Raw genomic sequence first — 27815 nt, forward strand, 5'->3', positions numbered from 1 at the left:
GCAGAGGTGTCACTTCTGTTTCTTCCTTTGTGCCCTACTCTTCGGATCCATCCTTCCTTTAAATATTATTCATTACATCAAGTAAAATAAAACATAGATTTTAACTGGAATACCTACTGGCCTTTGCTAGACTGAGGGGGAAGTTTAAAACAATCCATCTTCCCTTCATCTACCTGATCAATACATGTAAAACAGTTGATCAGTTATGCATTCCAGGCAGGTGGCATCAATGACTTATTCTGTCCAAAATTATGATCTCCACACATGATCTGATCATTTTTGACTGCATGCTGTTCATTTGAAAGATCTCTGGCACAGTACAGGACATTTAAATGTGACCAAACTTAACAGTCACAGTATCTGAAATAATAGGAGTAAAACACTAGTTCTTCCGTGAAAGGCAGAACTAACAGAGCCCTGTTGTGTGTATTTAACTCTTATCCTCATTACCACCTATAGTGTTGTTTCCATCAGCATCTCAAAATTAAAGATAACAGACAGTGTGGATAGCGTGACACTGTGCTTGTTCTCATCGGCTGGCTATCACACACACAGACAGATGTTTAAACACTGTGTTATACCACCTTTTCCCCAGCCTGGGCACTAATTTGGGTTTCTCCTCTCTAGGGATTTTTTTACAACCCAGACAATTACTAGGTTTTATGAAACTATATGGAATTTTAGTATATTCAAGACGCACACCTTGCTTCTTTCAAACAGGATTTATAGTTGTCAGGGATACACAGATGGTCAAGTAAACAGTACACTTGACTAAGTTTTACTTCTGTACCAGAAAGAGTTAAAAATAATATAGATTGTTGCATTAGGTGTGTCACTTCTTGACATGACTTCTCAGCTATGTAACATTTCCAACACAGGAGTTCTAACAGCTGTTTTTACAGGGGTTTTTTTTGGTGTCTATTTATTTATTTATGATTTTTTTTAAACAGAGTATCACTAGTCAAATGTTTAAATACTTAACAGGTACTTAACATGGGAAAAACAGTCCGGATATTCTTTTTTGTTTGGACAGTTGTTTTTTAAAAAATGTTTTCTTCCCTTGACATCAGCAACTATCCTATCTTCATTGGCCACTTTTCCAAGCTTTGCTTTAACCAGAAGCTCCTCTGTGCCTCTCTGATTAAATTTAGGCAACATTTTTTCCTCACTTATGAACATAATGGAAAATAATATTCAGGGATTACCATCAGTTCAAATACTGATACTGCAGCACTGTTAGTCTTCATACTTCTTGTGTATCCTGCATGTCTACCAGAAGGAAAAAAACAGTCTTCCTGGACCAGCTACTAACTTAATGCAGAAATCTGCTCTTGACTATATTCATAAGCACTCAAACCAGAAAACTGAAATGACTTTTGTCAAGGTATTTTTCCTGCATTTGGACAAGATCTTCTCTGCTAGCTTGCACGGACAAACCGGCAACAACTTATTTAGTGGAAAAGATATTATATGAGAAGATTAACAGCTTGTTATATAGACAAGTAGTAAATGATACATCTAGTGTCACAAATAAATTAGGAATTTGAGGATATCCTCGAGCAATGTCTTTCAATTTAATTGTTTGCTGCCACCCAAGAGAACCCCTGTCGCTCCAGCCAGCGAGTCGGCTTTGTCGGGAGCCCAGCTGAAGTGTATGTACACCAACGCACGCAGCATGGGAAATAAACAGGATGAGCTGGAGATGCGTGCACATGAGCAGGGCTACGACCTTATTGGCATGACGGAGACATGGTGGGACGACTCCTATGACTGGAGTGTCAACATGGAGGGGTATAAGCTTTTTAGAAAGGACAGGAAGGGGAGACGAGGAGGGGGTGTCGCTCTCTACGTCAGCAACCGGCTGGAGTGCGTGGAGCTTCGCCTGGGGTCGGAGGAGGAGCTGACAGAGAGCTTATGGGTCAAGATTAGAGGACGGGGACGGATAGGGGATGTTACGGTAGGAGTCTGTTACAGGCCACCTGGCCAGGAGGACAGAGCAGATGAGGCGCTTTATAGCCAGATAGGAGCAGCCTCGCGGTCACAAGCCCTGGTCCTCATGGGGGACTTCAACCACCCTGACATCTGTTGGAGAGACAATACGGCAGGGCACAGGCAGTCCAGGAGGTTCCTGGAATGCGTGGACGACAACTTCCTCCTGCAGATGATAGAGGAGCCGACAAGGAGGGGTGCCATGCTTGACCTTGTGCTCACCAACAGGGAGGGACTGGTGGGCGATGTGAAACTTAAGGACAGCCTTGGCTGCAGTGACCACGACACGGTGGAGTTCAAGATCCATGGGGCAGCAAGGAAACCATTCAGCAAGCTCTGTACCCTAGACTTCAAGAAGGCGGACTTCGACCTCTTCAAGGACCTGATGGGCAAAGTGCCGTGGGAGGCGGCCCTGGAGGGACGAGGGGCCCAGGAAAGTTGGTCCACATTCAAGGAGCACCTCCTCCAAGCTCAGCAGAGGTGCATCCCGATGAAGAACAACTCGGGCAAAAAGACCAGGAGGCCTGCGTGGATGAGCAAGGAGCTCCTGGACCAACTGAAAATGAAGAGGTTAGCCTATAGAGGGTGGAAGCGGAGACAGATAGCCTGGGAGGAATACAGAGAAGCTGTACGAGTGACCAGGGATCAAGTAAGGAAGGCTAAAGCCCTGAAGGAATTGAATTTGGCAAGGGATATAAAAAGCAACAAGAAATGCTTCTATAGATATGTAGGGGATAAAAGGAAGCCCAAAGAGAATGTAGGCCCGTCCGGAAGGATACTGGTGCTCTGGTTACCCGGGACATAGAGAAGGCTGAGTTACTCAATGACTTTTTTGCCTCAGTCTTCACTGGTAAAGCCTCTTGTCTTACCACCCAAGCTGTGGAAAGAACTAGCAGGAACTATGAGGATGAACCACCCCCCACTGTACTTGAAGAGCAGGTTCGAGAACATCTGAGGAACTTGAAGGTGCACAAGTCCATGGGACCTGATGAGATCCATCCGCGGGTCCTGAAGGAACTGGCGGATGAAGTTGCCAAGCCACTGGCCATTGTATTTGAGAAGTCGTGGCGGTCTGGCGAGGTCCCCGATGACTGGAAGAGAGGGAACATAACCCCCATTTTTAAAAAGGGGAACAAGGAGGACCCGGGCAACTACAGGCCGGTCAGCCTCACCTCTGTGCCTGGCAAGGTCATGGAGCAGATTCTCCTGGGAACCATGCTAAGGCACATGGAGAGCAAGGAGGTGGTGGGTGACAGCCAACATGGCTTCACCAAAGGCAGATCGTGCCTGACCAACTTGGTGGCCTTTTATGATGCGGTGACAGCATTGGTGGACAAGGGTCGACCAATGGATATCATCTACCTGGACTTGTGCAAAGCTTTTGACACTGTCCCGCACGACATTCTTCTCTCTAAACTAGAGAGGCATGGGTTTGATGGATGGACCACTCGGTGGATAAGGAGTTGGCTCAATGGCCGCACTCAGAGAGTAGTGGTCAACGGCTCGATGTCCAAGTGGAGACCGGTCACGAGTGGCGTCCCTCAGGGGTCCGTGTTGGGCCCGGCCCTCTTCAACATCTTTGTCGGTGACGTGGACAGTGGCATGGAGCGCACCCTCAGGAAGTTCGCCGACGACACCAAGCTGTGTGGTGCCGTCGACACGCTGGAAGGGAGGGATGCCATCCAGAGGGACCTCGACAGGCTGGAGAGGTGGGCCCGTACCAACCTCATGAAGTTTAACCAGGCCAAATGCAAGGTCCTACATCTGGGTCGTGGCAATCCCAGGCACAAATACAGACTGGGCGGAGAATGGATCGAGAGCAGCCCTGAGGAGAAGGACTTGGGAGTACTGGTGGACGAGAAGCTCAATATGAGCCGGCAATGTGCTCTTGCGGCCCAGAAGGCCAACCGCGTCCTGGGCTGCATCAAGAGGAGCGTGGCCAGCAGGTCGAAGGAGGTGATTCTCCCCCTCTACTCTGCCCTCGTGAGACCTCACCTGGAGTATTGTGTCCAGTTCTGGAGTCCCCAACATAAGAAGGACATGGACCAGTTGGAGAGGGTCCAGAGGAGGGCCACGAAGATGATAAGAGGGCTGGAGCACCTTTCCTATGAGGACAGGCTGAAAGAGTTGGGGCTGTTCAGCCTGGAGAAGAGGAGGCTCCGGGGTGACCTTATAGCGGTCTTCCAGTACCTCAAGGGGGCCTACAAGAAAGATGGGGAGAGGCTGTTCAGGAGGGCCAGTTGTGATAGGACAAGGGGTAACGGTTTTAAAATAGAGGGAGGTAGGTTCAGGTTGGATATTAGGAAAAAATTTTTTACCATGAGAGTGGTAGAACACTGGAACAGGTTGCCCAGAGAGGTGGTGGATGCTCCATCCCTGGAGACGTTCAAGGCCAGGTTGGACGAGGCCCTGAGCAACCTGATCTAGTTGGAGATATCCCTGTTCCTTGCAGGGGGGTTGGACTAGATGACCTTTGAAGGTCCCTTCCAGCCCTAACCATTCTATGATTCTATGATTCTATGTTTAGCGAACAGCACCTTGCCAGCTGAAAAGACAGGTACCCAGAAGAAAATTTTAGGACAGAAGACCATTCTCTTGTATGCAGAGACCATTGAAGGAAAATCCTTCATGTGAAAATCTCTCGGATTCATGCTTAAGCACAAAGTACAACCCATGTAAGTTCATGAATTGCCACAGGCCATAAGGATTTAGCTTACATATTCCACATGTAAGGCACACCTCAAGAGATGTTTTCTTACAAGGATTTAATGACTGTTCACTTCTTACACTGAAGGAAAAGATGAACACTTCAAAAATTATAATGAGTATCCAGTAGTTATACATTTTGTTCTCATTCCAGGAAATGCATATGATGCGCATACCCATGACACATGTATGAAACAACCGCTTCAGAAACAAGTTCTTTAGAAGATCTTTAAGCTTATTGAAATACAATTATTTGATGTTTTATACAGACAAGCACTAAGAAATTCTCATGTGACAATTTGGCAAAATGTTTATAATCTACAGGTTTCTCAGACACCTGCACAACTTTAGCCTCTCCTCTTCTACAGGAAAGTCTAGATGCCAAAATTAAACTCAGAGTCTAGCAAACCAACAAGGATAGTGAACCAACTACATATGGGAGAATTCTTCACGAGGTGCGGCCTATATTGGTATATATTATAGTCAAAGTAAGAAGCCACCTGGTCAGTTACCTCCATTGACTCGGGGTGACGGAAGACAAGAGCAGCTATTAAGGTCCAAATAATCCGTATCGCAATCAATACCCCAAACTACAACTAAGAAGAGATTTTTTTCTCACACACGGATATGCGGTTTTAGAATAGTGTAGTGTAACAAAACCCAGTTATTTTCAAAGGACAAAGCTTTAACTTCTGGCAGCTATTTTACAGGATAGGATGCTTGGCAAAGCAAAAGATGTCAGCCACTCTTTATCAGCATTCCTGTTGTCCTTTAGTCTTTTCACCCATTTTCTCTCTGCCAGTTTCCACTCCTGCATTACTGCTATTCTTCCTCTTCAAAGATTATAAAGTATTATATACTGGTTATAGGATTATAAAGTATATATTGAATAGAAGGCATTAAAGTTTTGCATATTCTAAAACACTAAGATGAGCTTATTACTTACTCAAATTCTGTAGCATAATACTTGAAGAAGCCTATTAGCAAATCTCCAAGGCTTGATTCATTTTTTGAGTTGTAAGGAGGAATGGTACGTGGAGCTCGACAAACCTGATCCAAATGCATAGTAGTATCAAAAGATTCCTGTCAAAATAAAATCAGAGTATGTATATACACACACACACAGAGCCTTAAACTAGGTGCATCTATTTTTCACAATTAAAAACTCACTATCATTTGCTTATTAGAAGTTCAAGGACGACTCTTAAGCAAAGGACTCTATTTCTTTTGTGCTCCTCTGTTGGATACTAGTTATTGCCCCTGGACTCAGATAGAATTACCTTGCACAGGAGCATCCAAGAATGTCCCTTGCCTTCTGTTTGCTAGAGAATTTTAACACACAACAATCTCTGAACTGGACTTGTGTTTTACATGCTAGTAAAACCACATGAGCAGAAGCTGAGTAAGGTATCCTGCACTGAGCTCGCTGCAGTTGGACTGAGACAGGGTAGGTGAAGCTAACGCACTTATCGCCAAGTTTCCATAACTGTGGTACAGAAACAATCCAAAAGGAAGGCCTGAATTCTTTTTCCCACAGCATAGCGTTAAAATTGCATATAAAACCCACTGGCTCTAATATGAACCTGCATCCTCCCACATAATGAGTTCAAAGACTGCAGCGGCACCTACTCTAGCCAACCTATCTGAAAGAATAATTAAAAAAAAAAAGTTATACAAAAAACCTGAATACACAGAATGCAGCCTTTAAGCTGAAGTATGGTTTTCTTCGGCAGCGGGGTAAGTCAGGTTTGCTATAAACAAAAGTCACTATTGCCAGCTTAAAAAGGAATCTACACAAGACTAAATTAACATGGTTTTAGATCTGCTATACTGTTTGGGTGCCCGTTGCATCCTTTAGGTTCTTCTGAGACATTGGTGCACACAGAGGAGAACACACCTTCTCTTGCTAGAGAAATAGTTTTTAAAATCTGGTAATATCAGGATACTACATTTTACAGCAATGTTGCTATTTTAAGGAAAATGAACCCCAGATACACAACAGCAAGCTTTACATTCACATAAAGAAATACATTTACGTAAATTTAGGAACCTATTCAGTCATTACTGTATCTCCTCTCCCACTCCTTTGTTATTTTAAAGAGCAGTATCAGGCATGACTCAAACTTTATAGTACTAGAATATCACTGGAAGCACTATACACTGTAATAGTATTTCCATGTTCACAGCTGGTAGTGCTTCCTCTGAAAAAAGTATGGTTAGTGATCACACCATTAGGGCTGGAAAGTTTGGACTCCTGTCCTCTTTTGCCAAGTCTAGCAAAACTTCCTGGAACTTTGTGCAACACCTTCTGGGAAAAAAGGCCATTCTTCCAGCTACAAAAAAATTAAAGTCTTGCTCTCACATGATGTCACTTTGCATGTAAAACATTATTACAGTTATCAGAGGTCAAAATTCAACAGCTTACAATCCAGCAGAACACATCAAAACCATGGAGACAGACAGACAGACACAAAAAGCAGACATGCCGCATGTAAAGATCTAAAAGGGGAACAGCTGTTCCTATGTTATACAGTACATACAGTTTTAATCCCAAAGGTAATCAGACAGGTACTACATGAAAGTCACTCCTTGCCCATTCCCACAGAAAGTTGTAGAGGAGTCTCAACAAACAAATTTAGAATTAGCAATGTAACAACTCATGAGGAAATGGATACAGAGAGGGAAAAAAGGGACAAGAACAAGGGCTGCTGACCTCCAAACAATACAAAACAGAAATGCAGTAAAATTAGTACAACGGTGTCTACTAAGACCAACGAGTAAATGTTTGGAGGCAGCACACATTTTTGAAAAGGAGAACAAGATTATTAATTTTTTTTAATGCTTTGAATGTTCAAATGCCTGAGAACTTCTCAACTGAAAGAAAAATCTGCCACCACAGTGAGGGTGGCATACAGAGTAGCTAAAAAGTTAGACTTTGGGATATTATTTTTCAGAATAATACATCAGCTATTTTCTTTAGCATTATTACAGGCTTAGAGAGCATGTTGTTTTTTCTTATCAATCCTGACTATTGTATTTGCATTTTATATATTTATCACAATTAATTAATTTTATTAGTGTTTGTACAGCATTTGAATAAGAAAAAATAAATCAACAATTATATTAATAGCAAAAGACAATATATAAAAATAGTTGTATCAAAACTTACAGCAAAAAAGAGTACATGTATGCCTCTGTGTGTATGCTTACATCCAGAAAAATACCAAATACAACTGATCCAAAGATATATTTTCAGTAAGATTTGTTAGCAATTAATTAAAGTTACAAAATCTTGCAGTTTTAAAATCACAAATCTGTATTTTGAAAAGGGTGATGACAGAAGCATAGTCCAGAAGAAGGCATTTTTCAGGACATTTAGTTTGTCTGTTTCTTCACTGAGTTTGTATTTGATCAAAAGTCATGTAAGCAGCAGTGATAAAACTGAAAGTCTCCTCATTTGAGGAGCAGGTAATGTACCACATTAGAAAGATCCCACCCATGGTAGAAGAGATAAAATTCCTAACTTGCATTCGAAGGCAGTTTTCTAAATCTTCATCTAGTACATAAAACTCTTCAATTTTGCAATCTAAAATGATTACGTTTATTAATTTTGTTTCAAAAGCAAGTTTGATTTCATGACACCTGCAGATCCAAATTTTACTATGTATATTAAATACAACCACCTCATGAAGGTCAGGCAAATCGAAGTTCTCCTTACTCATAAAGGCATTTGCCTTCAAAAACTGAACAAATATTATTCTATACAAGTGCTCTAGTAAAGATGTAAGTTACAGTCTATAGTAATGTCATGGTTTAGCCCAGCCAGCAGCTAAGCTACCTTGTGGCCACCTGCTCACTCCTTGCCCATTGGTGGAATGGGGAAGAGGATCTCAAGAAAAAAGGTAAAACTTGTGGGCTGGGGATAAGGACAGTTTAATAAGACAGCACAGAGAGAGAAGAATAATCATAGAATCATAGAACGGTTTGGGTTGGAAGAGACCTCAAAGATCATCTAGTTCCAACCCCCTGCCATGGGCAGGGAAACTCTCCACTACACCAGGTTGCCCTGGCCTTGAATACTTCCAGGGATGAGGCATCCACAACTCCTCTGGGCAACCTGTTCCAGTGCCTCATCATCCTCAATGTAAAAAATTTCTTCCTTAGATCTAATCTAAATCTCCCCTCTTTCAGTTTAAAGCCATTGCCCCTTGTCCTATCACTACACGCCCTTGGAAAAGTCTCTCTCCAGCTTTCCTGTAGGTCTCCTTCAGGTACTGAAGATCACCTCGGAGCCTTCTCTTCTCCAGGCTGAACAGCCACAACTCCCTCAGTCTGTCTTCATAGCAGAGGTGTTCCAGCCCTCGGATCATCTTCGTGGCCCTCCTCTGGACCCGCTCCAGCAGCTCCATGCCCTTCTTGCATTGGGGACTCCAGAGCTGAATGCAGTATTTCAGGTGAGGTCTCACGAGAGCAGAGTAGAGGGGGAGAATCACCTCCCTCGACCTGCTGGCCACACTTCTCTGAATGCAGCCCAGGATACGGTTGGCTTTCTGGGCTGCCAGTGCACATTGCTGGCTCATGTTGAGCTTCTCATGCATCAACACCCTCAAGTCCTTCTCCTCGGGGCTGTTCTTGATCCATTCTCTGCTCAGCCTGTAATTGTGCTTGGGATTGCACCAACGCATCTGCAGGATCTTGCACTTGGTCTTGTTGAACTTCATGAGATTTGCACAGGCCCACCACTCCAGCCTGTCAAGGTCCAGCGGGATGGTATCATCCCTCTGGATGGTAGTCAGGTCTCCCACTTCCTTCAGGAGAGGATCCATGTTTTCTCTAGTTCTCCTTTTATCACTGACACACCTATAGAAGTTTTTCTTGTTGCCCTTGATGTCTCTGGCCAGATTTAAATCTATCAGGGCTTTAGCTTTCCTAACCTGATCCCTGGTTTCTCGGACAATTTCTCCATATTGTTCCCAGGCTATCTGTCCTTGTTTCCACCCTCTGTAGGCTTCCTTTTTGTGTTTGAGTTGGTCCAGGAGCTCCTTGTTCATTCATGCACGCCCACTGGTGTTCCTACCTGACTTCCTTTTTGTTGGGATGCATCACTCCTGAGCTTGGAGGAGGTGATCCTTGAATATTAACCAGCTTTCTTGGGCCCCTCTTCCCTCCAGGGCTTCATCCCATTGTACCCTACCAAGCAGATCCCTGAAGAGGCTTAAGTCTGCTCTCCTGAAATTTAGGGTAGTGAGCTTGCTGAGCACCCTCTTTGCCTCTCTAAGAATCTTGAACTCCACCATTTCATGGTCAATGCAGCCTAGGCTGCCCTTGAACGTCACGCTCCCCACCAGTCGATCCTCGTTGGTGAGAACAGGGTCCAGCATAGCCCCTCTCCTCATTGGTTTCTCTATCACTTGGAGAAGGAAGGTATCATCAATACATTCCAGGAACCTCCTGGATTGCCTATGCCCTGCTGTGTTGTCCCTCCACAGCACACAGCTGTATACATAACAGCAATGCTACTAATAAAAGAACAATACAAAACAAGCTATGCAATTGCTCACCACCAGGAACCCAATGCCCCTCCCCCAGCAAGCTTCCCCAACATATATACTGAGTAGAGCTTCATATGGTATCAAATGTCCACTTGAATAGTTTGGGTCAGCTGTCCTGGCTGTGTCCCCTCCCAGCTTCCAGTGAAAATTAACTCTATCCCAGCTGAAGCCAGCACAAGCAGCTAGGACAAGGGGCAATGGCTTTATACTGAAAAAGGGGAGATTTCAATGAGATGTAAGGAAGAAATTCTTCCCTCTGAGGGTGGTGAGGCACTGGAACAGGTTGCCCAGAGAAGTTGTGGATGCCCCATCCCTGGAAGTGTTCAAGGCCAGGCTGGATGGGGCTTTGAGCAACCTGATCTAGTGGATGGTATCCCTGCCCGTGAAACGGGGGTTGGGACTGGATGATCTTTAAGGTCCCTTCCAACCCAAACCATTCTATGATTTAAAAACCCAGTTTAAGAGACACATGTATAAATAATTCCCATCTCCACTTGTTTTAGTGGTTATACCACTATGAAAATGTCTCTTAAAAAGACACTAAGTATTATAAAAAGGAAAGCATGACTGAAACTACTTTTCTGGAAGAAAAGAAGATTTTTCTTTTTTATTCTAACTTAAGCAAACTGTTAATCATGTTTTTGTTATTGTTAGTCAACTTTTTTTATACACTGCGAATTGCTCATCACGTTTTGTCTTTCTGAAATACACAAAATTTGCTATGGAAGACATTACTATTACCAGATTAGAAAGTAGAGTGCAAAAATGAATTATTACTTAAATTTGGGTATGAGAAAGATCTAATGAAAACTGCTGTCTAGATAAACTAATATTCAGTATACCAATAACTAACAATGTAGTTTGTTTAAGATCATGTCTTAACAAAGAAATCACTCAGTGTCCAGTGAACACGAGGTAAGACCAGCCACAGGATACATAGGCTCATTTTTCTGCTTTGCCACTGACAACCATGAAAATCCATTAGCCTCAACCTGCCCCCATTCACCTATTGTAAATCACGGATAACAGTACTTTTCTTCCTCCTAGAGGAACTCAGGGAATAACTAGATAAACAGAACAAGGTACAGCTTATTGATTCTGCACATAAGGGAGGTTAAAACAGAATTACAATGAATTCTTCAAACTAGCTTAGTTCCAAGTAGGCCTTCCCTGTAAGCTTCCCCTTCTTAACTTCCTCTAGAAGGCAAAAAATTTAGCTCCTTTTAAAACTAATCCCTAATTTGTTTGCTCTGCCTTTGCCTCATGTCATCTTAAGAAATGGAAAAGAAATTCAGGATCCGATTGAGCAATAAATATAAATGAGCCATCCGTTATTTCAAAATACCCCAGAAAAAGGGACCCCAAAGTCTTTTCTCCTTTTTTGCTAGATCTCTAATCTTTACCTTGGTCGGCTGATTTCTCAAAGATACATTAGCATTCAGCAACATGCTTCATGTTCCAGCCAAATAATGCTTACACATTCCACCTTATACATTGGAAAGGAACGCAAGTGTACATGAAAAAAATCTTTGCATTTGAGTATCTTGCTGTATAAGGAGTTTAACTCTGACTGTACAAGATTCTTCCTTCAAAAAAGTTTACGGTGGTACCATCAGCATAGTATCTTGCCATTTCTGATAGATATCTATATTTGCACACATAAAATAGCCTTCCCCAGTCTTAGAAATGAATGTTTAACTCATGTTTATACTTTAAAAAAGTGCACCTCTAAGAGTGAAGCAAATCGAGTCTGTCCAAAGACTGACTTCCCATACATGAAGAAGCTACAGTAAGCACCACACCGTCTTCTGCCCCACCCTTTGCAAGATATGACTGCTTGTGCAGCTGAGGCAGCAGAAACAAAAATGTGCTCATGCTAGAGTCCACGAAGGTCACAATCCAGAGCACTAGGGGAGAACCACCTCCATCTGGATTGAAGATATCACACTAGGCTGCTCTGGAACATTAGAGACTCAGGTACACATTCCCTTCTGACTCTCAGCTGCAGCAATGTTCACCTCTGGCAAACACGCAGGCAAAACAAACAGGAGCCATAATGGCCTCAGCCACCACAGATTCTCTGGCGCTCATCTGTGAAAGTCCTGACTTAGAGGCAAGCTCTTTATAGACTTCAGAATGAATCAACACATTTTGTGGGCTACTCTTATCTACCTCATCTGGCTGGGGGGACAGCAAGCCCCAGATTCTGACCCCACATCTGATGTGGTTCAATACTCCTCTAAACTAGTGGTTGCAAAACACGTCAGCTGGGCGCCAGCTGGAGACTCCCCCATGGCAACTGAACGCATAGGTGGGTGGATCTGGTGGCATTCCAGGACTTCTCACACTTCACATCTGCAGTAGGGATACACTGAGTCACAGAATCTGTCTTTTGGTTTCTCACTCAAGGTAAGCAGGTCTCTTTTACAGGGCACCTGTAATTTAAAACAAGCAGTTTCCTTCGAAGTGCAGAATATTTTCAGGCTGCAGAAAGAGCTGCAGATTTGATTTTGTAAAAAACCGATTGCAGGTACAGCAGTTTGTTTCAGAAGGAGAGAAGCAGTATTTATGTGTAGTATTAGGACAGTTTTGACCAGCTACAATCACAAGAAAAACACATGGTTTCTTTGGATAATGACATTTGCCCACGCTTTCTAATCATTACTGCAAGCTACAAGACCAGTATTGTTTTGGTGTATTTCTCATTTCATTTTAAATTTCTTTGCAGCATCAGTATTCAGAAGTTGTAACTTTCACAGATTTTAAACACTCAATTGCATTTCTAATGCAGACCAAAAGTATATTTGCAAATTTCTAGCATAATTTTTAAAAAATCTAATTCTATAGTTTTGATTTGGTTTTATAGTAAGCATGTATAAAATACCCTTTTTATTTTATTAATAATCCTACAACATTTAGTCCATCCTCCAAAGGCAAGATAACTAACAACAACAAAGAAAAGGAAGTCAGGTAGGAACACCAGGAGGCCTACTTGGATGAACAAGGAGCTCCTGGACCAACTCGGACACAAAAAGAAGGCCTACAGAGGATGGAAGCAAGGACAGGTAGCCTGGGAAGAATACAGAGAAATTGTCCGAGCAATCAGAGATCAGGTTAGGAAAGCCAAAGCCCTGATAAGAGTTAAATTTAGCCAGCGACATCAAGGGCAACAAGAAAAACTTCTACAGATATGTCAGTGATAAAAAGAGATCTAGGGAAAATGTTGGCCCTCTCCGGAAGGAAATGGAGGATCTGGCTACCCAGGATATGGAGAAGGCTGAGGTTCACAATGACTTCTTTGCCTCAGTCTTCACTGGCAAGAGCTGCAGCTGCACAGCCCAAGTCACAGAAGACAAAGGCAGAGACTGTCAGAATGAAGAACTGCCCACTGTAGGAGAAGATCAGGTTCAAGACCATCTAAAGAACCTGAGGGTGGACAAGTCCATGGGACCTGAGGAGGTGCATCCGCAGGTCCTGAGGGAACTGGCGGATGAGTTGCTAAGCCACTATCCATCATATCTGAAAAGTTGTGTCAGTTTGGTGAACTTCCCAATGACTGGAAAAGGGGAAACATAGCCCCCATTTTTAAAAAGGGGAAAAAAGACGACCCAGGGAACAACAGGCCAGTCAGTCTCACCTCCGTACCCGGCAAGATCATGGAGCAGATCCTCCTGGCGACTATGCTAAGGCACATAGAAAATAAGGAGGTGATTGGTGACAGCCAACATGGCTTCACTAAGGGCAAATCCTGCCTGTCTAATTTGATGGCCTTCTATGATGAGGTTACAGCATTGATGGATAAGGGAAGAGCAACTGACATCGTCTACCTGGACTTGTCCAAAGCATTTGATGCTGTCCCACACGACACCCTTGTCTCTAAACTGGAGAGGCATGGAATTAACGGATGGACCACTCAGTGGATAAGGAATTGGCTGGATGGTCGCACTCAAAGTGTTGTGGTCAATGGTTCAACATCCAAGTGGAGGCCAATGATGAGTGGTGTTCCTCAGGGGTCAGTACTGGGACCAGTGCTGTTTAACATCTTTCTTGGCGACATGGACAGTGGGATCAAGTGCACCCTCAGCAAGTTTTCTGATGACACCAAGTTGTGTGGTGTTGTGGACATGCTGGAGGGAAGGGATGCCATCCAGAGGGACCTTGACAGGCTGGAGAGATGGGCCTGTGAGAACCTCATGAAGTTCAACAAGGCCAAGTGCAAGGTCCTGCATGTGGGTCAGGGCAATCCCAAGCACAAGTACAGGTTGGGTGGAGAATGGATTGAGAGCAGCCCTGAGGAGAAGGACTTGGGAGTGCTGGTGGATGAGAAGCTCAACATGAGCCGGCAATGTGCGCTTGCAGCCCAGAAAGCCAACGGTATCCTGGGCTGCATCAAAAGAAGCGTGGCCAGCAGGTCGAGGGAGGTGATTCTGCCCCTCTGCTCTGCTCTTGAGAGACCCCACCTGGAACACTGCATTCAGCTCTGGAGTCCCCAACATGAGAAGGACATGGAGCTGCTGGAGCAGGTCCAGAGGAGGGCCACGCAGATGATCAGAGGGCTGCAGCACCTCTGCTATGAAGACAGGCTGAGACAGTTGGGGCCGTTCAGCCTGGAGAAGAGAACGCTCCGGGGTGATCTTATTCCAGCCTTCCAGTACTTAAAGGGGGCCTACAGGAAAGCTGGAGAGGGACTTTTCCAAGGGTATGTAGTGATAGGACAAGGGGCAATGGCTTTAATCTGAAAGAGGGTAGTTTTTGATTAGATATAAGGAAGAAATTTTTCACTGAGGACGATGAGGCAGTGGAACAGGTTGCCCAGAGCAGCTGTGGATGCCTCATCCCTGGCGATCAAGGCCAGGTTGGATGAGGCTTTGGGCAACCTGGTGTAGTGGAGGGTGTCCCTGCCCACAGCAGGGTGTTGGAACTAGATGATCTTTGAGGTCCCTTCCAACCCTAACCATTCTATGATTCTATGATAAATCTACACTGAAACAGAGTAAAAAAATGTTATTCTTACAGCAGGGTTCTAGAAACAGAGGAACTTGCAAGTGATTTACCATTTTCACGTGACACAAGATAAAACCTTGCATTTAGTACAAATTCATTAGATTTTTCAGGTTATGGTATTGTATACTATTGCTTTAATTATTTAAGCTATTAATATTTGTATAGTGGTCTAAAAGCCTCTACATAGTTCAGCACCACAAATATAAATGTTTGCATTATTATTATAAAGCAGTCAAAAGTTACCAATTCTTAGTTTTCTTTAAATTACATGCTACACAAAATACTACAGCATATGACCTTTAAGCAAACATGATTAGCAAATTTAGCAATTCAAAGAACACATCAGATAAAGCTAAGTGTACAAGAAATTAAAAACAGCTTCAAATGTTTTTGAGCACTAATAATGAAGAGATTAGAAGGTATATAGTACAGTAAAAAATCAGAGGAAAAAATAAAGCCCATAAAAATTTAGCACAGGTATACCTAAGCAGGTTTACAAAATAGAAATAAAACTGCAGTGTACTATCCTCAAAGCTTTCTTCTGCATCTCAAATATCCTAATTAACCAAAATGGCTGACAGCACAGTATCTTCTGTTCAGTGTCATCAGATATTCCCATTCGTGCACTACAGGAAGTATACGCAAAAGAAATAATGGCTTTCTGATACTACGTCAACACAATTATCAGCAACAGCAAGAAAACAGACACAGTCAGGGACAACAAACTATGGCAACTATGAAAAGAAAAAATTTAAAAAGTGACACGTGAGAGGAAAGGTAAGGAGGAAGGAATCGAGGAATTTCTGTAAATAAGCTATAGCATTGAACTATTCAGTAATAGCTCTTTTGTCTTCAGACAAGTATTTAGGAGGGTAGCTATTATTTCTAGATAATCTTCCTTAAATTAACTCTCGCTATTTACAGTCCTAATTCTGCAGAGGATCAAAGCATTCGGATTCACAAAGTTCTCTGGAAATCAACAGAGTATGATCTGGACATAACAACAAAGGCTCAAAAATGTGTTTTCTTTTTGGACTGAAGCCCAATTTTGTAAGGTTGCAAAAGCCTCCTTAGTAAACACACAACATGTACTCTTTGCACCTAGAAATATAGGCAACTCAACAGCTGTGGGAAGGTATGGAATTCTGAAACACCCCAGTCGGATGGAAAAACCACTACTTAACATATGGAGAAATAAGAATCATAAAGCTACAGATGACACAGGGATATTTTCAGGCCAGCATAAAGAGAATTAGGCCAGCAGCTCTCATTAGCACTCATTTCCAACTGTGTGTGAAATCTTCCCATATAACAGACTGTTTTCACTAAAGAAACGATCAAAAGCAGCGAATAACCTTTCTCACATGTTTCGTGTGACAAGGCTTACGGACTGTGTTTAACTTAATCCATTAGAGACATTTAAGAATTCATGTATTTTCGATAAGCAGCCGCATACACATATATGATGTAGTAAATTCAGAAGAAACACTTACTGGGTATTCTTTTTGGAGGGATGGAAGGACAGGTTCAGGTAGGGCTACAAAAAAAAAAAATTAAAGTTGCTATGATTCATGTAATTCACAGGAAATAATACCATATCAACTATGTCAAAGGTTGGACAGAAATTCCATCTTAAAAACATCTATCAAGAACTTGATTTTCATGCATTTTGTAAAATAAAAGTTATTCAGCAAACCTTTCCATTATTATATTTTGTACATAGTAGTATAGGGAGTTAATTCAGCTAAGAGAAGCTATTACTAAGATATTACTATTTGTAGAAGATATGAAAAATTCTACAGCAGCTGGATATGACTTGAGTTTTAAAATTCGTGTCAATTCATGGCTATAAGAAACTCATCTAGATTGCCTAAAGGAAAAATCAGAGCTTCACTCATTTTTTTCTCCTACATCTAATACAATATGATCCTCTCACAGCACAGGAAGTCTCCAGATACTGCAGAAGTACACATTCTTCAGTTGCACAGTATTACACATACTGAATCTCCAAAAGTAACTTAAAGATAAAATGCCTACCACACTTAGTAGGCATTGCTAGCAAAATCCTCCTAAAATACTCTAATGCTGTTAAGCGGTCTACTACATGGCAAACAGGTTATAAAGATTATGTAGACATTAACAATACTAGCAAACACAAAATGAACTAAACAATTCTAACTTTTACGAAAGTCATGGATTGGGAGAGCATCTATTGTACAATACAAATAACAGGAAAAAAACTATCTCCCAGGCTAGGTAGTCCTACAGATAGAAAGAAAATCCCAAAGCATTCACATCCCACTCAAACTTAGAGCAGCTACAGAACTGTTAAAGCACTCCTCCTACTAAACCTTTAATGTCATGTCTTCAGCATGGTTTTTTTTTTTTAAACAACCAGTCTACATCATTCCCTAGAGAGAATTATATTTAAGTTCAGCACACAGGACTTTGACTTGGGACTTAGTTGACCCTTCAGACAAGGTCTCTCAGGGTATAAGATGTTACAGAATCCTTTTTCCATAGGGATTAAGACTCAGAACACCAGAATTCTCAGAACATGCTTGGGATATCTTCAAAGAGTATACTATATTAATTAGCAGGACTGCTAAGAATATGATCACAGCTGTTTTAATAATATTTGTATTTTGTTTGTAGGTGTTTAGAAATATGCAAGAGCATCATATTTCTGCAACATCTTGGATAATTTCCAGTTCTCTGCCTCACTAAAATAAAAGGCAACAAAATGTGAACAATGCAAGCAATCAAGATATCTAATCTGGGTCTGTATGCTATACTAAGAGGATGGAGTTAAAGGGAAAAGTTACCACTTACTATTAGCATTTGCCACGAGTTTTGTTTTTCTTACTGTACAAGATAGCTGCACGTGTTACCTGGAGGAAAGTTCATGTACAAGACACTGATGTACCTACAAAATAAACTCCAGCCACCCTAACCTTACATCCACACGAGTATAAGAATATGGAAATGGATTAAGAGGTAAAGGAAAGAAATTTGCCTAGTGAAGACAGGGACACTATTTACTGAAAAAAAAGCTTTTTTTTTTGTTTTTTTTTCCCCCATTCCCAATAACATCAACAAAATCTCTATTAAAAATTCTATGACAAGTACACAAGCTACTTTCAGTAGCATCACATGTAAGTAATAGAAATAAAAAAATTAAAAAAAGGTTAAAATCTGCACACATAAAACATCAGAATCTAAACAGCTGGAGCCAGATACATGTCCAGAGCCACACGTCAGCCTTTTTTATCAGAAAAGGCTGATGAAGCACAGGTAAAAGGCTCTTCTTTGGCTTGCAGACTGCTGATCCTCCCCAGGCAGCTGACTGATCACAATTTTGCATGAAACTGATTACCTGAACTCTTTTTTCCCTTTCCTAGACAGCTGTGGAGCTGCCACAGATGACTACAGCAAATGCCCATGATCATGCTTGCAGGGTTGTTAACATTCTGGCAAGCTTACACATTTATACTTCCTTGCAACTCCTACTCTCTTCCCTTTTGTGCATTACTTTTACTCACAGCTCAGTAATTGGCTATTCATGACTGCACAGAGCACCCAACACAAGTCTCCAGAGTAAATGCAATACAAAGAAAATAGATTTGGAGAACAAATTTCCAAGTGAAAAGGTCTGTTTCCATTAAAAGTGTAATACTATCAAATGCTTATCAAGTCACTGTTAAGATGGTCACTAACTGCTAGACTATGTAAAGATACTTTTTCTCCTCTCCTGCTTGTGCTTCACCTTTGCATAGCAATCTCGTAGTACTACATGCAGTAGTTCTCAACATTTTCAATCCTGTATCTAATAATCACTTTGTCATTTTTAAGTTTATTGTCATTTCATCTCCTCCAAATCAATATTTTTGGTTTGATTGATTTTTTTTTTTCCCCTGGTGTGTATTAAGGATCTACATTGAAGTACTCAGTCACATACAGTGTGGTTTCAGAGCTGTGACAACAGACTTGGCCACACTTTCTTTTCTTTCCACAGAAACAAAGAAATCTATGGAATTCTATGATAGCAGACGTAGAGAAAAACAACATAGTCACTGGACAGACATGCTTACATACTACTGTCCTCATGACTGATACATTAACAAGCACACAGTATGGGCATCAAAGAATTCCGAGGTAACCCAGCCAACTGGATCCCAAATACACAGAACGCCCTCCTAGGTCCTCTGCTACAGACATTGTTCAGCTGAAAGAAAGTCACCGGCTTGAGTCAACTACCATAAAAAGCTTTCCATCCTAGAACGGAGTAGGTGTAGCACGATCCTGAAATTAGTAAATAGTCAGCTACCCACTCCACAGCAAGTATCTATGTTCCAGGGCAAATAAGATCTTAGAGGAGCTAAACATTGTTTCTACCTGATTTAAAAATAAATTAAAACTTACACAAACTGACAAAGGGGAAAAGTCTAAAAGAATTAAAGGTGAATTGAGGAGAATGAATACAAGCAGCAAAATACAAAGCCTATACATGAACTGATAGGAATTAAGAAAATACTCCTGTAGGCATGTTACTCCACAAGACGTACACTTCAGGGGTTCCTTGCCTTCCTTTGAGAAGCCACTTAACGCCCAATAAAGAACTAACAAACTCATACTGAGCTAATTGATTTCTTAAATGATGATAATCCTTAACTCTTAAGCAAGAATTGCAAACTGCAAAACCCACAAACATGGAATTCCTCTACTGAAAGAAAGAAAAAGGAGGGATAAGCTTATTTCAATCTATTCCTCAAAAACATCTCTGGGCTGCATGGGTTTCTTGAATTCTCAACAGCAATCCTTAGTTTCTCAGTTAAAGCTCTCAGGCTCCATAGAGATGTTCAATGTGTAAACATATTGAAGTGAACAAGAAAAGATACTGCCACTGGCAGCCAAATATCTCAACTCCCAACTTCTAATGGTCTTCGACATCTGTCACATCACAGGAGACAGTCATCAGTGAAAAAATATAACTACATGGTAGTACATTCTTGCATATACACATCCCCCACGTTCAGTCCTTCGCTCACCAGGAGACACAAAAATGACCTCACAGCATTCCTTGTCCCTTTGAATTTTCTTGGAAGTTCCCAAATAGAAAAAAACAACCAAAACCCTACAACCCCAAACCCACTGAAAATTGTTATATTTTGGTTTCTCCCCTTGTTAAAAGGCAAATTCTGTTAACTAGAGCTTATTTCCCCTTTGTAAAAAGGCAGATTTTTGTTAACTAGTGCTTGAGTTTATTTTATAGTTACACGGTGTCCTGCAGGTACATTGATTTCTTTTTTTTTTTTTTTTAACGTTTTTAAAGCTGGTAAGTCTGCCTCCAGAGAAGAGGTCCACTTGACTTCTTAAAGAAAAATTCAGCACTAAGGAAATGGAGGAAACACGCTTTATTTTCTCATTTTTCTGTATGGAAGATGACTCCTGCTGGTATATAATTTTATTAAAGAGGAAAATACACAAATATGAACTTAAAAGGGACAGTTTCAGCACATAAAAAAAAAATACTTACTCTGTAAATAGTGCAAAACCATTAATACCAGACTGTAGCTGTTCAAAGTACCACGACTGGCATCATTTATGTCATGAAATCTCGCCCACTTCTTAATGACAAGTACTAATGGACAAACTCGATTCTCAACTGCAAATAAAACAAACGCATCTCAAATAAAGCATATTTAACTAGACAGCAATCAATAAACGTTTGTTCCTGCTTGATCAACATGATAATCTTGTATTCTAAGGTTACCTTTTGCAACTATTTAATGGAATTTACTTAGTTATTCTACAACTACTACTCATCTTATAAAAATCAGAAAAAAATATTTGCATTTGAAATGTCTTTTTCAGTATTAAGATCCACAGACACACTACAAGGGGTATGCCAGGTAACTTGCAGATAAGACAAAACTGGATGCATCAGTCAACGTAGCAGTGCCACACTCTTCAGTTCTCTCCAGTTCGTTGCACTGATTTTCTTTAAATTAACTTGCTGCCAGGATGGACTACATTTATTTTTTTTCCAGGTTATATAAACTTTGAGGGCAGGGAAAAAGTTCTCCTGGTTGGAGGACACAGAGCTGATTCTTCAGTTTTCCTCAGGATCCATGAAAGCAGTAACCTCTGCATACAAACATTAATTTTAAATTTGCCTTGTCCTCAATAGCTTTTTATGTAGATGAGACACCGTAACTCATTATATCAAGACATATGATTTTCATGGGGAAAAACATAAATACAGTCATATTCCAGGTACGATCTTCTGAATTTCTGGGCAATATGGATAGCCTTCTAATTAAGGTAGTAATCTATCCTAGGGAGATGTCACTCACCACCACTTCCTAGCAACCCTTAATTTATTAGTTGCAGATATGTGGAAGTGGATCATCAGTTCAGCCAAGGGCCTTATGATGGCCTTACTTTGCCTTGTATGTTCTGGAGCATCTTTTCTAACCTGACAACATTGTGCAAAGTTTTGTGTTGTCCACATCAGAATAGGAATATATCAATAGGGAATCACTTCATTGAGGACAACAAAGATCCTCCAACAGCACCAGTTGGGGTACTCTCTGTTATTCTGAAAATCCTATCAAGCACATGATTTTCTCACAACCTGCTCACAGTGGTTCAGCACACATGTCCCCTAAGTGGTACTCTTTTTCTCAGCATGAATGTCCTAGATCTGGAAGACCTCTTAGAAACAAGAAAACTCCTAACCGTCACTGCATTCCTGACATTATTCACCAGTGGCTGAACTAAAAAAATATGACTATTAGTACACTAGCTGCAAGAGCAGAAGAACTACTGTACAGACATCATATGAACATGCATTAACTAAAATAGGATTTTTCCATGAAACAGGACTCTCTGTGTGTGCGTGTACGTGTCACAGTAGAAAAGATCTCTTTTTAGTTGACTTTATTCTGAGATGAGGTTTTCTGTCTGCTACTGTCTGTAATTAGTATATAACAAAGTTAACGTGCAACATGGTGTCATGGTTTGGGCTGGGATAGAGTTAATTTTCTTCCTAGTAACTGGTATGGCGCTGTGTTTTGGATTTAGTATAACAATAATGTTGATAACAGACTGATGTTTTAGTTGTTGTGTAGAGCTTATACTAAGTAAAGGACTTTTCAGCTTCCCATGCTCTGCCAACACAGAGGTGCATAAGAAGCGGAGAGGGAACACAGCCGGGACAGCTGACCTCAACTGACCAAAGGGATATTCCATACCATATGACAGCATGCTTAGCATATAAATATGGGGGGAGAAGAAGGAAGAAGAGGATGTTCAGAATGATGGCGTTTGTCTTCCCAAGTAACTGTTACATGTGATGGAGCCCTGCTTTCCTGAAGGTGGCTGAACACCTGCCTGTTGATGGGAAGTAGTGAACGTATTGCTTGGTTTGCTTTGCCTGCACACAGGGCTTTTGCTTTACCAATTAAGCTGTCTTCATCTGACTTTTACTTTTCTCACTTTTACTTTTCTGATTCTTTCCCTGTTCCCACCAAGGGAAAGTGAGTGAATAGCTGTGTGGGGCTTAGTTACAGCTGGGGTTAATCTATGACACACAGCCAGTAAACTTTTCCTCTGCCATCAGTCAATAAGGTAGCCCCTCAAGAAAATGCTCAGTAATTTCATTTGCTCAAAGGTCCAGCCTCCACTAATTGAAAAATACACACCATTGATTGCTGATTGAATTGCAGACTTGCTTCCTTAAGCAAAGAACTGATAATACAAAAGCACAGACTTCAGTTTCTAGCTCTGCTTAACCTACCTGCATTTTCTGTGGTCGTTCTGCTTCACTTTGCCATATCATTTCTGATGTTTTCTATGGCACTTACGCACCAATATAGAAGGGCTGATATCAAAAAAAGACTCAAAAGCATCCACAGAAATATTTACTAATTTCTTTTTTTTTAAAATCATGCTCAGTAAGATAACCAGTCCCTTGTTTGCTTGAGCACCTAATTCGTTCTGATGGAACAAAGAGACCCATACATCTTCCACATAAAAGGTAATTTGATCTTTTTTTCTCCCATGCAGAGTGAAGTCCTTCAGCCACAAATTTAAGTGAGCAAGCTAATACTTTTAATGCTATCCACCCTGGTTGATACAACCTCTAAAAGTACGTAAAGGGATCATCAGATAAAAGTTTCCATTTACTTTTGTTTGCCTTATGTCACCTGAGATTTTTCTGGTCCAAAGAAGACAAGACAGACTATGCTTCATACAGCAGTTTGCATATTTAAGAAGGTCTAGCACATTGAGTAGATAATATTTTCAATCACAAGTCTCCCTTAGCTACTAAGTCACTCCTTGACTTAGAGAAAATAATGGTATTTATCCTTCATTGGGAGACAAAGTTTATTTTGCTGGCCTTAAAGAAGTGGGCACCAAGGCAGAATGGAAGAAAAGGTGGGACACTAGGACCTCTTCCACTGATCTTTTCACATCTGGACTGTTGTCTGCCCTACAGTGATTTGGTCAGAAGAATAAGGGAAATCTGCGGCAGAAGTTAGGAACAACTATATCAACATCAGACTTAGCGAAGTGATCCCTCACTTCTAGCTGTGAATGACAAATTATTTTCTCTAACCTTTTTAAGCTTGGAAGGAAATTCTTCTCCAGGCATACGCCTTCCTGGATGTATGAAGAAATTAGAGTTAACCAACTCATCCAGGACAAGTTGTAGACTATCCTAGTAGTGTGAATATGGAACACTAAAACTAGTCTGACTGAAATCGTGGTAAAAATTAACTAGTGAAAGTAACTTCTACCGATGACTTCCTACCCTAAACAGAAAAGAATTCGTGTATGCAAGAACTGAAGAAGGTGGTAAAGGAAGAACCACAAATGGCCTAGAAGAATCAGCATGAGGTCCACTCCCTATGTATTTATCTGCCAAATAATATTGTGATGCTAAGTTAGAAAACCTTAGTTTCGCACTAGAAGTGCTGTTCTTACTTCCCCTTCAGAAGTCTGTTTCACAATCTCTCCCTAAAACGCAAACTCCTGAGAAGACACAAACCAGTTTTGTTTTGGGGTTAGTATTTTGGATTTTCCAAGGAAAGATTCTGTAACAGCACACATTCACAGATAGCTATCAGCCACATACACCTGTAAGGAAACAAAAGAAACTGGAGATTATACCATTAGATAATCATTAGTACAACAATCTTGTTATCTGCAGAATAATGAAGCAGCCCTTGTAGCAGATATGTGGACCTTAATATGAAGAATCTTTGGTATCTTCTGAATGTTACAATATTCAGTTAAAAACATACCTAGCTGATATATCGTTTTTCTCCATATATTTGGAGTGAGCAACAAGAAGTTATCTTAAAGCTATCTAATGCAGCTTATTAGGTAACTATATATATACACTAACCTAATACCTTCAACTTAATTTTAATAGTCTATCAATAATAAAACACAAATTTAAAACCCAAAGTTTATATAAATAAGAAAATACGTTAAAAACTTACTGCATGAATAGGTTCTCAGAAGAAATGTATTTCTTATTCCTATAATATTGTTTACATTCAAGTCAAACTCCACACAGCTATTGAGGAGGAGAAAATAAAAAGAATCAAGCATCACAGTATTCAATTTCAGAATACTCATTACCTATTTAGTGATAGAAGTGGAGAAATGTAACTTTAAGATAATACTCTAGAAACTCTTTGAACAGTTTTGATGCTGTGATTTCTACACTGGTTTTGTTTACAGTACTTGAATTGCTTATAGACTTGAATTCCTTTGTTATAAAAATGTAATTGTTTTACATAGAAAATACATGTAGATCCAAATTTAGACCTTAGGACAACTTATATATCAAATAATCAACTTAATATATCAAATATGTTTTGAATTTTTAATGAATCTCTCTCCTAACTAGACTTGCACTGCATGATTTACTATAGACAACTTTTGATGACAGGAAGGATTCTCTGAGGTAGCAGTTTTAGAAATCACGCAAATGAACTGAGAAGAATTGGAAGAGGCTAAAAGGTAAGAATCACTTTTCTGCAATGATGGCCAGAGACAGTCAGCAAGCACTTTGAAGTGAAAACTGTTTACTAGTAAACATTGGATGTTTTGCAATAAAACAGTTATAATAACTGTCTCATGCTGTTAGCAGCAAATAAGAACAGGGCAAACAAGCACTACGTGCTTTATTTATATCACATCCCACCTCAAAGTTTGAATTTCATATTGCATATGGAGCTTAACTACTCATAGTAGTCAAGATATTATATTGTATAAAAATCACTGTTAATAAGCTATAGGAACACTGTAACTTGCAACAAAAAGAGCCTATTATTAAGAAATAAGTAGCTTTCTGCAATGCACAGCTATTTCTATTGTATATGTCCAAGTCTCATTCACGTTGCATTTTTTTGCCTGAATATTGCTTTGGATTTTCCTGAATTATTGTAAAGGGAACATGGACCTGGAATTTATTAAACTGGATAAAACACACTAATTTGATGACTACAAAAGGTTTTTGACATCATTAACGAGGTTAAAACATTATTTGCATCAAAAACATTACATAATTTTAACCCTGAATTAACATCAAGCATGACTTTTCAGATGTTTTAATAGCATACTACATAATAGTACAGGAAATAAACAAGCTTGAGCTACTGCTTGACAGTTGTCAAAATAAACTTAAACATCAGTAGTAATACTAGTGGTAAGTTCAAATACAACAAAGAATCATGTCAGGGGGTATGCGTAATTCCAATTAACCCAATTTGACAGGAATCAAATTTTCAGATGCTGATTAAGCAAGTTCTACTGCAATTATTTTGTACTTTAATATGCACATTAAATAAATGCTGCAATTACGGCAAGTGAAAAAGGTTTTGTACTGTTGGGACTCAAGATCTACCAAAAGCACTAAAGGAGAGGAAAAAAGTCAACTGCACATCAAATGTTGCAGAAGAGGAAGCTTTTGCATCCTCCATGGTACAGAAATCTTGGTAATTAATGCACGGCTTGTTTGGTAGCAGAGCCAGCATTGGAATTATTTCCTGTGAAAGACTGAAAAAACACAAATTGTAATAAATCTTTAAGTGCAATGCATCTTCTGTTACTGTTAAAGCACTAAAAAACCCTTTAAGATGAAAAAGGAGAACAAACAAGTTGAATGCTTTCTCGTTCACCAAATCAAAGTAAGCAGGAAATGGCAATTTTCAGGTATATGTAGACCATTGGCAACACATTAGAATCCAGATGCAGGGACACCTCCCATTGAATTCTACCATCTTCTTCCAGTAGTCAAGCATCAAGAAACTTGGCTTTCACAGGAAGCTTGTCATGTTTAGTTTCTGGTTTTAGCTAGAACAAGCTTAGTGCCCTGGGTACAGAATCCAATCCACTTTTCAAGACCTCTGTGAAAAACGAATGAGCGTGCGTGTATGTATATATACGATCATATGAAAGACAGAGGCCAATAAGAGACTGGAAAGAGACAGATGCTTAAATAAAAAGACAAAACATGAGTGGAGGTGACAGGTTATGTAAGAGAAAAATAACTGAAAAGAGAGAAAGAAAAATAAAATAAAATTAAAAAAAAATCAACTCAAAGTCATGTCATTCACCTCTGCTCCTCTCTTCCAAAAAAACAACATGGGAAACCAGACGGTGAACAGTACTTTTTTTTTCTCTGAAAAATGTAATGGGCAGCTTCTAGTCTAAGAAGATTATACTTCGATTTAGTAGGAAGTAAAGAATTCTTTAAATCCTGTCTGTATTGTATATGAATATCATTACTGTTACTTTTTTTTGCAGGTGACCAATAGTATGGATTATAAATGCCTACACAAAGATGCCAATCTTCTGACATAATCACTTCCATACTTAAGGTTTCTTTTAAAGTTTATTTTCTGATTTTAGATTTGAAAAAAATATTCTTGCTGTGACTCCATGATTTATTCAATATTCGTACCGGGAATGTATCATTTAGTTTATCTAGGAAAAGACTAGCATTGTTATATGTAGTTAAGCCATTTAACCCAAATTTTAGCTTGACAAGTTTAATACTTTCAGAAAGCATGGGAGAAACAATGTTCTGTACTGTTAGAGGAGAAGGTTGCCAGACAAAAACTATTCAAATTTTTAAAAGGCAGAGAAGCATACGAAAGTAAATACAGGATTAGGTGTAAATGATAAAAAATAAAGCAAAAACTGTAACAAGTGTTATATAATCTCAGATGCAAGAAAAGCTAACACGGATGATATTTATTAGTTCAAATTGTAAACAGAAGAGATTCAGTTTTATCACAGTAGGGTTTTTGTCTTGATAAAAAGTATATTGTGATAAAAACACACTGTGATATGCTTTCACAAAGAAAGGCCAGAGAAGTAGGCTTTTTTAAGTTTTTAAAAGACAACAACAGGCTTTCAAAATTTTAGAAGCATATAGGCAGGATAAGATAGATATAAGAGAGTTGTTCAAAGTCCTATTTACAAAGAATAGTCAAGCTATGTTATCTTGTGAAGGCGACACACGTACATCTTAGGAAATCT

General features: G+C 40.2%; 1 protein-coding gene across 1 annotated transcript in view; it reads right to left on the reverse strand.

The window, feature by feature from the left end:
* TENT2 (terminal nucleotidyltransferase 2) overlaps positions 1-27815 on the reverse strand; it is a 62634-nt gene that overhangs the window by 17645 nt on the left and 17174 nt on the right. The window contains exons 9-12 of the mRNA XM_086630090.1: positions 24764-24840; positions 20788-20916; positions 16745-16788; positions 5642-5778 (exon numbers count right to left, since the gene is read on the reverse strand). Coding sequence (XP_086486216.1) covers positions 5642-5778; positions 16745-16788; positions 20788-20916; positions 24764-24840 — 387 coding nt within the window. The remainder of the gene's footprint in view (positions 1-5641; positions 5779-16744; positions 16789-20787; positions 20917-24763; positions 24841-27815) is intronic.

Source organism: Tauraco erythrolophus, chromosome Z (genome assembly GCF_009769465.1).
Source record: "Tauraco erythrolophus isolate bTauEry1 chromosome Z, bTauEry1.pri, whole genome shotgun sequence".
NCBI lineage: Eukaryota > Metazoa > Chordata > Aves > Musophagiformes > Musophagidae > Tauraco > Tauraco erythrolophus.